This window comes from Ipomoea triloba, chromosome 1 (assembly GCF_003576645.1).
Source record: "Ipomoea triloba cultivar NCNSP0323 chromosome 1, ASM357664v1".
Taxonomy (NCBI): domain Eukaryota; kingdom Viridiplantae; phylum Streptophyta; class Magnoliopsida; order Solanales; family Convolvulaceae; genus Ipomoea; species Ipomoea triloba.
Window position 1 is genome coordinate 2,599,083 of NC_044916.1, and position 15,445 is coordinate 2,614,527.

General features: G+C 35.0%; 2 protein-coding genes across 2 annotated transcripts; both read right to left on the reverse strand.

The window, feature by feature from the left end:
- Positions 1 to 705: 705 nt before the first annotated feature.
- On the reverse strand, positions 706 to 6,313 carry LOC116029622 (beta-glucosidase 47-like). Its single transcript, XM_031271672.1, has 12 exons — positions 6,136 to 6,313; positions 5,670 to 5,736; positions 5,499 to 5,557; positions 4,237 to 4,312; positions 4,063 to 4,137; positions 3,386 to 3,473; positions 3,026 to 3,278; positions 2,813 to 2,928; positions 2,011 to 2,266; positions 1,803 to 1,905; positions 1,502 to 1,619; positions 706 to 1,057 (listed from the first exon to the last, which is right to left on the reverse strand). The coding sequence occupies exons 1-12, from the start codon at positions 6,277 to 6,279 to the stop codon at positions 865 to 867; spliced, it is 1,548 nt and encodes a 515-aa protein (XP_031127532.1). The 5' UTR covers positions 6,280 to 6,313; the 3' UTR covers positions 706 to 864.
- Positions 6,314 to 11,521: 5,208 nt separating this feature from the next.
- Positions 11,522 to 14,484, reverse strand: LOC116031948 (beta-glucosidase 47-like). The gene is made up of 9 exons (XM_031274326.1): positions 14,418 to 14,484; positions 14,244 to 14,318; positions 14,003 to 14,090; positions 13,647 to 13,899; positions 13,428 to 13,543; positions 12,633 to 12,888; positions 12,428 to 12,530; positions 12,189 to 12,306; positions 11,522 to 11,717 (listed from the first exon to the last, which is right to left on the reverse strand). The coding sequence occupies exons 1-9, from the start codon at positions 14,476 to 14,478 to the stop codon at positions 11,522 to 11,524; spliced, it is 1,266 nt and encodes a 421-aa protein (XP_031130186.1). The 5' UTR covers positions 14,479 to 14,484.
- Between the last annotated feature and the right edge of the window lie 961 nt (positions 14,485 to 15,445).

Below are 15,445 nucleotides of genomic sequence, written 5' to 3' on the forward strand. Positions count from 1 at the left end.
ACAAAGATTTCTGTGTGTATGGACGTATGTTTATATATATATATATATATATATATTTCTATTCAAATGTGGCTGCGCCTTCCCGTGCGGCCGTTCGATTTACACCACTCAATATTACGAAATGCATCACTCAATGTTACGAAATGCACCACAATGAATATGGATTTCTTAATATGAATCAATGTTATTTGTGTGGTGCATTTCTTAATATTGAGTGGTGCATTTCTTAACATTGAGTGGTGTAAACTGCACGGCCGCACGGGAAGGCGCGGCCACACCTGAACATGACCATATATATATATGCTTTAGTTTTATTAGTTATGTTGATTAATTAATTAATGATTTATTGTGTGTTTTAATTATTTATTTACACTTTGAAGATGATGTACATTTGCTTGTTTAAATAATTAGTTTTAAAATTATCAAAAATTAATATTGATGGTTTAATTCGTGATATTAATTTTTGTCTTTGTCTCTCAAATTTTGAAATATTCAGTTAATCAGTAAAATGAATATAAATTAATTATGAAAAAATTTGGTAACAAAATAATTGACAAAACTTTTTATTTGATAAAAATTGACAATTTATATTTAAATAAATGTTGTTGTTGTTGTTATTATGATATTTTGTGTTATGCGAAAAAATTTTAAAGTAATGATCAACACCCGTGTTTATCGTACTCATATAATTATTTATTTTCATACTTTTTTGAAAACATTATTTATTTTCATACTTTATTACACATAATATAATTAGAAATCATTATCAATAATAATTACAATAATGTATAATATATATAATAATATAGTACGGTTAATTATAATGCCAACTAACACTATATATTTTTCTACTACATCGGCCCTCTAACTTGAATTTTTTGGCTCCGGGCCCTGTTTGGAGTTGAATCGTTTGTACCAGGAGGCAGACAGCTTAGGAATCCTTCGAAGAGTCGGGTAATCAACATAGAAGAGTCCAAATCTTTGGGTGTATCCAGATATCCACTCAAAGTTGTCCAGCAATGACCAAGCAAAGTACCCTCTTACATCTGCACCTTTCCTGATTATCACAACATTATATAATTATTGACCCAAAACACATGTTAATTTACTAATGATTGGGTGGAATTCTTTTCCTTAGTGGGGACTGGGATAGGGAATGAGGTAGGGTTCTGGTCCGGACCGAGGAAGATTGTTCACATGAGTAGTTCAGTTGGTGTGGTAGATTGTAAGGACACAATATTGAGATCTGATAGTCAAAGTGTGAGAGTTACACGTAATACAGTTGGCTGGTTATAGATACTAGACATTGTGCCTTCTACCTAAGAGACAGCTGAATCATTGTGATTTACTCATCTACTGTTCTGTCGGGACCAGAATGTCGAAGCTCTTGGAATGAAGGAATTTTGTCTTTTGTGGCCAGGAAATTTATTCTTTTTCGTTCTCTTTGACTATAGAATTATTTTCTAAATTAATAAGTGTTTTGGTTTTGTTGAATCACTACCTTATTGCTTCTGCCAGGGAAGTCAAGTAGCCCTTCATGTACTCCACTCTTTTGAAATCATTGAGTGAAGAAGCCACTATTGTAGATGAGTTGGGATTATTATCCAAATCTGCAATGCCTGCAAGAACATTTTTGTTAACAATCAAAAATTAAATTTAATAGTCTCTAGGGGATTTAATTACCGAAACTTAAAATAATTGGATGATCAATTCAACCAAATTGAAAATTAGAGACTAAATTGACACTTGCAAAACAATCCAGAGACTAAAATAGTGATTTTTCCTAAATTATTTTCACCAACCATTTTCTGTGATAAACATTGGTGTGTTGTTGTATCTTTCCTTTATGTATGTCACAATCTCTTCCATTCCTTGAGGGTACACAAATAGCCAGTCGATCGCGGTCTAAGATTGTATAGGAAAGTCCCGTCAATGTATTGAGCATATAATATATAACATATAAATGTGCAGTTTTACTATCAGCTTAATCTTTTAAAACGAGATACATACAGGTTCACCTATTAGGACACCATCTTTGCTTGGAGTCCTGAGATACCTGCCCTCAGTTTTGGTGACTCCTGGGCCTTGTTCACATGCAGAGAATATGCAATCTTTAGCATAGAAACTGGTGTAGTGGTTGATCCCAATGAAGTCCACTCCATTTTTCATCATTCTCAGATCATCCTTTGAGAATGTTGGCAATCCAGATCCAAGAATTTGTCTCATTTCTGCAGGGTACTTGCCAAATATAATAGGATCCAAGAACCTGCAATTACAATTTGTGATAAGTAGAGCAATTTTCTCCCCCTTTTTATTCTCTGTTTTGGGTTTTGGAAGCTTTCTGTGATGCAGATAAAGTGCAATGGAATTAAGAAAGGTGCAAAAGTTGGGAGCAATCGGCCAAGTTGGTTAGGTTGTTGATTTGGTAACTACAAATTTCAAGTTCGACTTTTCGTGGGAGTGGCCTATTGCTCTTCTTGATTTGAGTCAGTTAACTATGGGAAACCTAAGCTGGTTTATCTCTTTGTGGTCATTGGTCAACTAGGATCACAAGGGAGGTTTACCAAATGCACATCTTCGTGTAGTGCGTGACTGCAGGTTTCTCTCGTCGTCCAACAAAAGAATGGTGCAAAAATTTGGACAACCCGATCAAGTTGATCAGACCATTGAGTTGGTAATCACAACATTCTAAGTTCAACTCCCAGTGGGAACAGCCTATTGATATTTTTGGTTTGTTCAGACAGTGGCGACAGGTTTCCCGTCATTAAAAAAAAGAAAAAAAAAAAAGAAGACAATGGTGCAAAAACTTCACCAGTTTGTTAAGAAGGATTGAGCTCTCTCAGCTGCAGATTTGTCTTCTGAGGAATTGCTGAAAGGCTCAAACCATGCTGTGTACATAATTATCCCAATGCTACCTCCTTGTGTTCCCTGAAAGCCACCAAAGATCGAATCAATTCCTCCCCGAGAGGACTTATACGACACTGAGTTGAGACAGAACGCATTTTTCAAGTAATCTAATGCGTACCTGATACTTGGTCTTGTAGATGCTGGTTGCATTAGCATGGGAGAGGATCATGTTGTGGGCAGCCACGAAAGGCTCTGTCTCCGAATCGCCTGCTTCACAGCTCCCAAACGAGCCCGAACAGCGCAATGGAGGGTAAATCCCCGACCTATATCCCCGAATGGCGACGATATTAGGCTCATTGAATGTTACCCAGTGCTTAACCCTGTCCCCAAAGTATCTGAAGCATATGTCTGCATAATAGCTGAAATCCTCCCTGATGAACAACATTCGACTAAATTTAGTCCAAAATGTTCGACCCACATATGAATTTTGATAGTCCTAGGATGTATGTAACCAGATAAAGAAGCTAGAAATGCATACTGGATTTTGGGACTTAGCCACCCTCCATATCTGTCTTCCAGTTCTTGAGGGATGTCATAGTGACTTAATGCCACAAATGGTTGTATCCCTGCAATTATTCATCCACTTCAGATTGTTTAATTGCAGCAAAACTAAACCGTGCGACTCAGGTTGTGTTTTTCAACATAAAACATAATGGTTTTCTTAAAAATGATTATCTTTTATGCATTGTTGTAAAAATCGGCCTAGGCAGCAGCCTAGGCGCCCCTAGGCCGAGGCTATTTCAGCCCTAGGCGGCTTTTAGTTGGCCGATCGACTAACAGGCCGACTAGGCGTCGAGTTGGACGCCTAACTTGGTTGATTTGAGCGTATAACTCGGCCGAGTTGGGCGCCTAACTTAGCTAAATTGGCGCTTAACTTGTCCTAGTGAACTTTTTTCCTGCTCGGCTATTCTTTTTCTATATTTCTCCAACCATATACTCAACTAACTTTCTAACATATGCATTTGACTAGTTTGGAGGATTATAAAAGTCTAACAACTTCTAGCAATATCCGGAAAAAGTGGAGACAATATACTCGAATTACTCGGCCGCTTGGCGTCTCCAGAACGCCAGATTAGCACTTAGCACATTCTGCAACATTGTTTTAGACAATGGTTTTCAATTAGCACACATTTACGTGTGGGGTACAGAAGTAACCTTTCTGAATTAGGGCATCAATCAGCCTGTTGTAGTGCCTGATTCCAGCGTTATTTACATCCCCAAGTTTCCCCTCTGAATCAAATTGGATTAATAGTTATTGATATGACGACAGAGTAGAAACATATAAATGGAATTATATATGGGAATATCAGAAATGGATTTGGAGCATACTAGGAAGAATTCTTGACCATGATATCGAAAACCTGTAACTATCGACACCCAAGTTTGTCATGAGATCAATATCCTCCTGCAATCATGAAAAACCAGTCATTTTATTAAAGTTGTCGTGTTTAAAGAAAATGGTAGAGTTATTCATAACGATCTCACATAACTTATACGTTATGATTGATTAATTATCCATTCATGTGACATCTTAAATATTCAGTCAATCATAATATGTTACATTATACTCCATCTTTCACATTTTACATGTTTTACTATTTACTAGTCGAATTATTTTTTTCTACTTTGCTTATTTTTTTAAATTGTTTATATTTTTTGTTTTCAATAGTATTTTTAATATAGTTTCTAAATATATAAAAAATTTTATACTAATATTAAACTTAATATGATAAAATTTGATTTAAAAATAACTTCAATTAAATCTTATTAACCAAGCTAACCCAACCTTACGTTGCAGAAGGCGCTAGGCGCTAGTCAACTTAGTGGTCCCTAAATGTTGCCTAGGTGGCCGTGTAATCTAAATATATTGTCTCAACTTTTTCTACTTAGGGATGTGAGTTGTTAAACTCTTATAATCCAATAAATTAGTGAACTGCATATGTTGGATTATTAGTTAATTACATTGCTAGATGAATATAGAAAAAGAGTAGCTGAGTAAGTAAAAGAAAATCATTTAATTGAGTGGAGTGGAAATTCGGCCGAGTTGGACACTGACTAACCCGAGTTAGGTGCCTAACTCGGATTAGTTAGGTGCCCAACTCAGCGCCTAGTCCGCCGACGGACTAAAAGTCGCCTAGCGCTGAAATCGTTTAAGCCTAGAGACGTTTAGCGCCTAGCCGGTCACCTAGGCGATTTTTACAACATTGAATTAAACATATAAAATAGTAAGGAGTAGTAGATATTTTATATTATTGATGGAACGAAATTGGCTTTAGTGTTCAACACTAGACAGGATATGATGGCATATATGACTAATGATTGCTGATGTGGCATGTGAAATATGATCTATTGGCCCAACAGAATGAAGATGTGACATGGTGGGAATCAAAAGAGAATAAAAGGACAAAACTTTAGCTAAATATATCATAATTTATTCTTTAAGTTTTTTCATCTAAACGATGAATTATTGTTTCTCAAATAAAGACACATAACAACTATGATACTGATCAATAATAAATTTAGATACATGTAATATTATTCGTCAACTTCTTATGCTCAAAATAAAAAATTATTGTTTCTTAAATAAGAACCTGATAACGATGATACTGATCAACCGCGATATCTCCATTGCTTCCATCCACTATATGCCCTGCAACACAACAACTTATTCTTATTCCATTCCAGAAAAGGGTGGATGATATGATCTGAGGAAGAATATAATCTTATAACATGATGAGTATATATATGTTACGAAAAATTACCAGCTTCTCTAGTAAAAACATCCCAGTTACTTAGGCCTTTCCCTTCACTCTGGAAAGCTCCTTCAAACTGCAAAACTCATGTAACACTTAACCATTCAATTGAAGTATGTGATTTCTACTAAAACTGTAATAGAGTCTGATAAGTGGCTAATAATATCACCCGCCAAAAAGACCAGAAAAAAAGTACTGTAATACAAAGTAGGGGAAGAAAAGCCTATATTTATAGGCTTAAAAAATTAAATGCAAGAATTCTCCATAGACTTGAACCCTAAATCTCAACAGCAATTTCTAACACGTCGTATAGAGGTTTAAGTTTGATGTCCTAACACGGAGTTGAAAGACAAATTTTGTCCCAACTAAAACTTTTAGTGAAAGTTGACCTGCTCGTTTATATTTTATATTATATTATATTATACTCGATGTATTCCAGAAAGAGGAAAACAAGAAAAAGAAATGGAATATGAACCTGGTATGAAGAAGAAGAAGTTCCAAAAACGAAATTGCTTGGGAATGAACTCTCTGAGTGGATTATGGGCTCTGCCAAACTACATGAAATCTGGGCAACAAAAAACCAGAAAACCAGTGCAAAGGAAACTGATGAAGTTCCCATTTACAGATGTTTGTTAATGAAAGGACTATAATGAGAAAGGAAACATGGGGGGAGACATCGATCTTTATATAGGGAAATATTGGTATTCCTTAATTACACCTAACAGGAAAAGTTGAGGTAATAATTGTTAATGAAATGACTGTACAACATAAAGGAAATTGTTAAGACAACGTTTAAAAGATTTCCAACATGATCTTCCAACTTAATACAATTATTTTAATGATGATAATATTTGTCCTCATGCCCACTGCACTGTATGAAAAAACCAAAATCTTTTAATAATCATTTCTATTGCTTTCTAGACTTTTTGGTTGACAAGACAGTTTGTTCTTTAACATCTTGTGCTTGCTTGCTGGAAATTGGAAAGGGGCAAATATTATTTATGGACCGCTACGATTGAAAGCACCATCTCGTGGGACATCACAATGGGCTTCTCCAATTGACATTCTAAATTTCTAATTCTTTTTTCATTTATTACAAATATATATTTAATATTTTATCACGCAATCGGTATCAATTTATTAAAACTAAAATAGATAAAAAGAATCAATCGGTATGATACGTTGAGAATTGAAGTGTAAAATGAGATTACATAATCTAAAATTTTGTTTGAATTAATCAAAAATTAATTCAAAATTTAATTTTATATCTGTAGATAATAAGACTAAAAGACACTATAATTATTTTGATGTAAACTCGAACTTGATGGGGTGTTGGAGTTAGTCAGTTAGGATGGTCAGAGGATAGTTGGGTCCAAAGGAAGGAATCGATCAATGGAGGACAAATTGTGAGACGTGAACCAAAACACTGCATTACATTCTTATTCTAAAAGCATCCCCAACAATGACACACAATTGGTTTTTTCAAACTTTTTGTGTGATGTAGAAGAAAAAGATTGTAAGAGAGAGGAGAGAACGAAGGGGATGTTTTAGGAAGATGCATGGATTTATTTATTTATTTATTTATTTATTTTTGTCTCACTTATTAAAGAGAGAGGGGGGAGAAGAGCTGGTGCGTGTCTCACACACCTGCAACTCTTGATGAGGGCGTTGAGCGCAATAAGATGGTCACCAAAAGAGAAAAAACTTAAAATTATTTGTAATTATTATTGTCGATGCTCTAATTCATGTAAGATTATAATTAAGTATTGTCAATTAAAACTTTATTGGAGACCAAAATGGTATAGGTTATCCACAATAATTTTTAACAATGTGAAAAACATAAAAGCAATCATCTATCTCTCAAAATTTCTGTAGATTCAGAGGCTTTTACCTCAAAGAAAACAAAAACACACACTTTCTAATTATTGGATGCAAGTGCGGGAGAGGGGGGGGGGGTAAAGCACTATTATTTCAAGACAAGAATAATTTAATGAAGTGATGCCCCTCTTTTCTTTCTTTATTTCCAGACAAGAATAGTTTAATGAAGTGATGCTCCTCTTTTCTTTCTTAACTTGATGAGACCACACTCAAAAAACATGTCACAATTAAAGAACCATTGGACCAACTCCATAATCATCAAACGTTTGACACTAAAAAAATGATTAGCATACTTGTAACAAAAAGTAGAATCCCCATCTTAGGCGCCCTTGCATCTCGATTCGACATTTTGAAAGTTAATAATGATTACTCAACTGACCAACAGAAGTTAGATTTTCGCTCACTACGTACAAGGAACTCCCATCATTTTGAGAGGTTGCTTACACACTGCTGCTAGTGAGACTCGGTCCTTAATCTCTTGTGAAAAATTTCACCCCTGCGACAACCAGTTGAGCTGCCCATACTAACAAATGATTAGCATACTTCCAAGTATGGATGGTGATTATAGTTTGGTTTGGGTTCCTTAAATAGAAGGCTGAGCCTGATTTCAAAATCCCAATTCATGGTTGAACGGCTTGTCTTGGTTTATATTATTTTTTATTTAATGTATGAATAATGATCAAAATGTCATCGCGTTTTTTCTTTCTAGTGTTACAAAGTGCACATTCACACTTGAGTATCAATTTTTACCTGATTCATTCAACCCCCCCCTCCCCCCTCACACACACACACATATAGTCCTCTAACCAACATGGTGTGGGTTAGGGTCAACGAAATTTGACTCATGGGCCGGCACACCCCTACTTATTACCTTAAATTTAGATTATTTGTAGTAGTGAATTTGTGTCTTGCTAGGGGGACGAGGCTAATTTTCCTCTATTTACAAGGGAGTTGCTTGTAAAGTTACAAGTTTACCTTTTTATTTCAAGAATTATTTCGAAACTTTAACCTAGAAGTGGCTTAAAAAATAATAATAGTACGTGCACCATTTTTGGCTAATTTTATAATTGAGGACTAAAAATATCAATTTCAGGACAATTGCATCCATATCCCAGAGTTAGGTGGGTAAGTGGGTGATTGAGTACAAGAAAAGACATTGTTTTAGTCTTATACAAAATAATAAATTAAGCTTTTCTTCTAGCTAGGCCAGTTTGGATTTATACCCCACGTCTATATATACACAGCACGAGATGCCCTGACATGTTTTTTATATGTTACATGTGTTTTGGAAAAAAGTAGTTTGATAATTTAAATGGTATAAAATAAACCATTTCATCCTTAAAAAAATAATTTGTTGGAGTTATGGCTCAGAGAGCCAAGTTCAACGTCGTGCCATCAAAACATGACGCTGATAATTATGCAAGTATAAGGAAATAAAGTTACATTTTCGCTACTAGGTATAATTTTTGACATATTGTTAAGCGTTTAATATGACAATTGATATCAGAGCAGGTTACGAGTATATAAGTATAAAGAAATAATAAAGTTGTGTATGTACAATTTGCAAAGATTTATTTATTTATTTACTTAGTTTTGGAGTGTGTTATCGAGTATTAGACTTTTGGATCATGTCATTGTGGATTTTAATTTGAAAAATTTTAAAATAATTTGTTGCATATTACACTTGTACCTTTATTTTTTGAAGCGAGGTTAGTTTAATTAAGTTTCGATCAGGTCTTATGTAAGAACAACTCTCCTAAGAGTGTTGCTATAATGTTTATAGATTCGAATCCAAACCCTTTTAAGTAAAATTGGGGTTATGGCCATTCGAGGTGAATCAAAATCAAAATCTTTTATGTAAGATTTGTGGCCAATTTTCTTTAGAGTGTAAGGTCTATGTCACATAGACGATAATAATTTTGCACCTTTATTGCAATAATTATATTATCGACCTAGGTACATATAAAAAAATGTTAGATACATAAAAATACTATCGCATGTATATAAAAATTCTACTAACAGTATTAAATCTATGTACCTACAATAGTGAATTTATGTACTTACATTAGTGAATTGTACTTCTATTAGTGAATTTATGAACTAAATTTTTGTACTTAAAATAATAACTTTACGTACCTATAAATTCATTTTTTAAAAACTATCAATATAAGTACTATTTAAAATATCTTAATTAGAACTTTTAAAAATATTTTTTTTATGTTTTTTTTTTGAAATACTTATCATTCTTAATAATGTAATATATGTTCTATATTTTATCAAATTTTTAAATCCAAAGAAGAAGAAACAAAATTAAGAAGGTAAGTTTTCAAAAATAAAAAATAAAAAAATTAAGAAGGTAAAAATTTTTTACTCTTCCGAACCACGATCGATATATATAACTATTGTATTGAACAGGAGTTTTATTAATTATTTATCTTTGTTTTATTGGCACATGGAAAATGACGTATTAAAAATGATAATAATTAAAAAAAAAAACGAAGGATAAACTATTTATGTGGGAATGACGATCGCGAAAGTGAGACATTGACACCGACATTATTTATATTTACTTGGGTTAAAATATTGAATTTAATTTCTATGAGTTGTGATGATTGTTAATAAAATAAATCATTCAGAAAAAAATACTTTTACTGTTAAAGTGTTTTTCACTCCTCTTAGTTGTTTTAGTTTATGGAACAATAGAATAGTTTAAGATCTAGTTCAGACGATCTTATTATATACAGTTGTATTTGCATTAGATTGGGTTTGTATTATAGAAAGGTCTTAGTTCAGAAGGCGAAGATGAAGACCAGGCGTGAACCAGATATGAAGAAGAGTTCAAGTTAAAGTCCAAGGCAGTTATCTGTTAGAGCAAAATCTAGGGCTCTTATAAAAGCCCTCCATCTATATGCATACATGATTGATGATTTCCAAATATACTAATATGCATATTCAATATTCTTTCAATGGCCTATCTTAGATATTAAACGGAGCAACTTGATGAATCTGATTCAATTCAAGTTGATTGATGCTTGATGATTAAAGGTCGTCAACCACAATAGCAACTCAGGAGAGTAGCAGTTGAGGGGGGCGTCAACTTGTAAAGATTGGGAAATCTTGCACCATCTCTTCAATCTCTTCAAGAAACTTCAACATTGTATGAAGGCTGAGGTTCAACTAGCTCTGGAAATTTGAAGTGTTCTCTCTTTAACAATTGTTTGGTAATATCACTCAGTTGATTATTGAATGAAGAGTTGAGCTAATCATATTGTGATGCCCCCAGATGTAGGAATGGTTATTCCGATCTGGGTTATCAAACCTACCGTATTCTTGTGCATACTTTACTTTCTTCTTGATTTACCTTTACATGTTAAACACACCAATGCACCCGATTTGAACTAGCTAGTTCATTGATTGTGTCAAGTTAAGCCTATTACACATCTCTTTTGACTTAGCTATTTACGTTTAAGTTTGTATTAAGTTACTGCATACGAGAAACTTCACTTGGTATCAGAGCAGGTTTCAAGAACCTCTTTCTTGATATAATTACAATTTCATTTGATAATATAAAAACAAATGTGAGACAATATCTTTTTGAGATGAATTGTAATTTTATTTACAGAGCTCCGTTAAGACTTGACGACAACCGTTTCTTTATTTAATGAAACAGTCGCGTTTTGGGACCATGGTCCACAATGTAGTGGAAATTTTATTTATTTTTCTTACATGATATCAACTTTACCACTCAACTACCAAACTTTCATTAGCTAAATAAGTAAATACTTATCTTTTTCTCTTAAATTTCTTTTCTTCCTCAAGTTTTTGCCGTTCAAAATATGATATGTATAGTGACAACAGATTTTCCAGTAAATTTAAAAGTACTCAGTATATATATGATATGGCATCTCTGACATCTTCCTCAGTCCGATTCAACCATGACAAACCCGATTAAAGAAAACCGATTTTGATACATAGAAGTTAAGTTATGCGCTCTGTGTTTGAAGAATCCGAAGATGTTTGGAGATGAATCCTTTGTACCAGGAGGCAGACAGCTTAGGAATCCTTCGAAGAGTGGAGTAATCAACATGGAAGAGTCCAAATCTTAAGGTGTATCCATCTGACCACTCAAAGTTGTCCAGCAATGACCAAGCAAAGTACCCTCTTACATCTGCACCTTTCCTGATTATCACAGCATTATATAATAATTATTGACCCAAAACACATGTTAGTTTACTAATGATGGGGTGGTATTCTTTTCCTTAGTGGGGACGTACAGGGATAGGGAATGAGGTAGGGTTGTGGGCCCGGACGAGGACGTTTGCTCATATGGGTAGTTTAGTTGGTATGGACACAATATCAAGATCGATCTGATAGTCGAAGTGTGAGAGTTACACTTAATACGGTAGGATCAGTGTGGATACTAGGCGCTGTGCCTTGTACCTAAGAGGCAACTGAATCAGTGTCATTATTTACTCATCTACTATTCTGTCAGGGCCAGAGTGTGGAAGCTCTTGGGATGAGGAAATTTTGTCTTCTCTTGGGATGAGAGAATTTTGTCTTTTGTGGCCAGCAGGTGTATTCTTTTCCGTTCCCTTGACTATAGTATAATTTTCTAAATTAATAAGTGTTTTGGTTTTGTTGAATCACTACCTTATTGCTTCTGCCAGGGAAGTCAAGTAGCCCTTCATGTACTCCACTCTTTTGAAATCATTGAGTGAAGAAGCCACTACTGTAGATGAGTTGGGATTATTATCCAAATCTCCAAAGCCTGCAAGAACATTTTGTTATGGAGATTAATTCGAACAAATTGAAAATTAGAGACTAAATCGACAGTTGCAAAACAATTGACGGACCAAAATAGTGATTTTTCGTAAATTATTTTCACCAACCATTTTCTGTGATGAACATTGGTATGTTGTTGTATCTTTCCTTTATGTATGTCACAATCTCTTCCATTCCTTGAGGGTACACAAAGAGCCAGTCGACCGCGGTCTATGATCATAGGAAAATCCCATAAGTGTATTAAGCATATAATATATAACATATAAATGTGTAGTCTCATAGTCGGCCTAATCTTTTAAACGAGATACATACAGCTTCGCCGATTAGGACACCATCTTTGCTTGGAGTCCTGAGATACCTGCCCTCAGTTTTGGTGACTCCTGGCCCTTGTTCACATGCAGAGAATATGCAATCTTTAGCATAGAAACTGGTGTAGTGGTTGATCCCAATGAAGTCCACTCCATTTCTCATCATTCTCAGATCATCCTTTGAGAATGTTGGCAATCCAGACCCAAGAATTTGTCTCATTTCTGCAGGGTACTTGCCAAATATAATAGGATTCAAGAACCTGCAATTACAATTTGTGATAAGTAGAGCAATTTTCTCCCCATTTTTATACTCTGTTTTGGGTTTTGGAAGCTTTCTGTGATGCAGATAAAGTGCAATGGAATCAAGAAAGGTGCAAAATTTGGGGGCAATCGGGCCAAGCCAAGCTGGTCTGGTTATTGGTTTGGTAACTACAAGATTCCAAGTTTGACTTTTTGTGGGAGTGGCGTTCTTGATTTGAGTCGGTCAGCTATAGTTATGGGAAACCTAAGCTGATTTACCTCTTTGTGGTCATTTATCAACTAGGGTCACAAGAGGGGGTTCATCCTCGGATAGTGACTACAGGTTTCTCTTGTCATCCAACAAAAGAATGGTGCTAAAATTTGGATGACCCGCCAAGTTGGTCAAGCCATTGACTTGATAAGCACAACGTTCTAAGTTCAACTCCTAACGGGATGGCTTATTGACCTTTTTGGCTCCTTCAGATAGTGACGACAGGTTTTCCCATCGTTAAAAATAAATAAATAAATAAAAGAAAAGAGAATGGTGCAAAAATTTCACCAGTTTGTTAAGAAGGATTGAGCTCTCTTAGCTGCAGATTTGTCTTCTGAGGAATTGCTGAAAGGCTCAAACCATGCTGTGTACATAACTATCCCAATGCTACCTCCCTGTGTTCCCTGAAAGCCACCAAAGATCGAATCAATTCCTCCCCGAGAGGACTTATGTGACACTAAGTTGAGACAGAACGCATCTTTTTTCAACCATCTAATTAATACGTACCTGATACTTGGTCTTGTAAATGCTGGTTGCAGCAGCATGGGAGAGGATCATGTTGTGGGCAGCCACGAAAGGCTCTGTCTCCGAATCGCCTGCTTCACAGCTCCCAAAGGAGCCCGAGCAGCGCGATGGAGGGTAAATCCCCGACCTATATCCCCGAATGGCGACGATATTAGGCTCATTGAATGTTGCCCAGTGCTTAACTCTGTCCCCAAAGTATCTGAAGCATATGTCTGCATAATAGCTGAAATCCTCCCTGATGAACAACGTTCGACCTAATTTAGTCCAAAATGTTCGACCGAAATAGGATAGTCCTAGGATGTATATATGTAACCAGATAAAGAAGCTAGAATGCATACTGGATTTTGGGACTTAGCCACCCTCCATATCTGTCTTCCAGTTCTTGAGGGATGTCATAGTGACTTAATGTGACAAATGGTTGTATCCCTGCAATTAGTCATCCTGTTCAGATTGTTTAATTGCAGCAAAACTAAACTGTGCGATTAAGGTTGTGTTTTTTAACATAAAAACACAATGATTTTCTTAAAAATGATTGTCTTTTATGTGTCACAGACAACGGTTTTGAGGTACAGAAGTAACCTTTGTGCATTAGGGCATCAATCAGCCTGTTGTAGTGCCTGATTCCAGCTTTATTTACATGCCCAAGTTTCCCCTCTGAATCAAAATTGGATTAATAGTTATTGATATGATAATGATAGAGCAGGAACATATAAATGGAATTATGGTAATATCAGAAATGGATTTGGAGCATACTAGGAAGAATTCTTGACCATGATATCGAAAACCGATAACTATTGACACCCAAGTTTGTCATGAGATCAATGTCCTCCTGTAATCATGAAAAACCAGTCACTTTATTAAAGTTGTAATGATTAAGGAAAACGATAGAGTTACTTGATAACGATATCGCATAAGGTGATAACTTATGATTGATTGATTATCTTCCCAATCTGTTCATAGCTACTTTGTCAACCAAATGAAGCACAAAGAGCCAATATTTGCTGTACTGAGACTCGAATCCACCCCCTTTCATGTGGAGTGCAACCGGGTGTTACTAGACCACAGGACAATTACAGTATGTTATATTATACTCTATGTCTCATTTTACCTATTTTACTATTCATTAGTCAAATCAATTTTTTTCTTCTTTGCTTATTTTCTTTAGTATTATTTAATTATTTTAAATTTGAATTTTTTATATGTAATAGTATTTTTAATGTTGTTTCTAAATATATAAATTTTTTATACTAATATTAAACTTAATATGAAAAAAAATTGATTTAAAAACAACTTCAATTAGGTCTCATTGACCAAACTAAACCAATGTTGCAGAAGGTGTTAAACCCTAGTTGGGTGCCTAGGTGTTGCCTAGACGCTGCCTAGGCGGCCGAGTAATATGAGCATATCGTCTCCGCCTTTTCCACTTAGGGATGAGAGTTGTTTAGAATATTATAATCACCTAAACTAGTAAACTACATATGTTAGTTGAGTACATGACCAGAGGAATATAGAAGAGGAGTAACCAAGAAAGTAAAAAAAAAAAAACTATTCTATAGAATTGAATGCAAACTCGACCGAGTTAGGCACTGAATAAGTCGAGTCAGACGTCTAGTTGGCCAGCCGATTAAAAGCCATCTAACCCTGAAATTGCCTCGACTTAGGAATGTCTAAACCGATTTTTACACCGAACTAAACGTATAAAACACGGCCGAGGAAGTTGTAGATATTTTATATTATTGATGCAACGAAATTGGCTTTAGACAGGATATGATGGCATATTT

Bases quoted from the DNA above. Each gene is read 5' to 3' on its own strand.
- LOC116029622 (XM_031271672.1), bottom strand. From the start codon at position 6,279: ATGGGAACTTCATCAGTTTCCTTTGCACTGGTTTTCTGGTTTTTTGTT. The intron at 4,138-4,236 runs GTATGCTCCAAA...AATTTGATTCAG, and splicing joins ATGGTCAAGAATTCTTCCTA to AGGGGAAACTTGGGGATGTA. The intron at 2,929-3,025 runs GTACGCATTAGA...GGTGGCTTTCAG, and splicing joins TCTACAAGACCAAGTATCAG to GGAACACAAGGAGGTAGCAT.
- LOC116031948 (XM_031274326.1), bottom strand. From the start codon at position 14,478: ATGACAAACTTGGGTGTCAATAGTTATCGGTTTTCGATATCATGGTCA. The intron at 14,319-14,417 runs GTATGCTCCAAA...ATTTTGATTCAG, and splicing joins ATGGTCAAGAATTCTTCCTA to AGGGGAAACTTGGGCATGTA. The intron at 11,718-12,188 runs GTAGTGATTCAA...TGTGATAATCAG, and splicing joins TCCCTGGCAGAAGCAATAAG to GAAAGGTGCAGATGTAAGAG.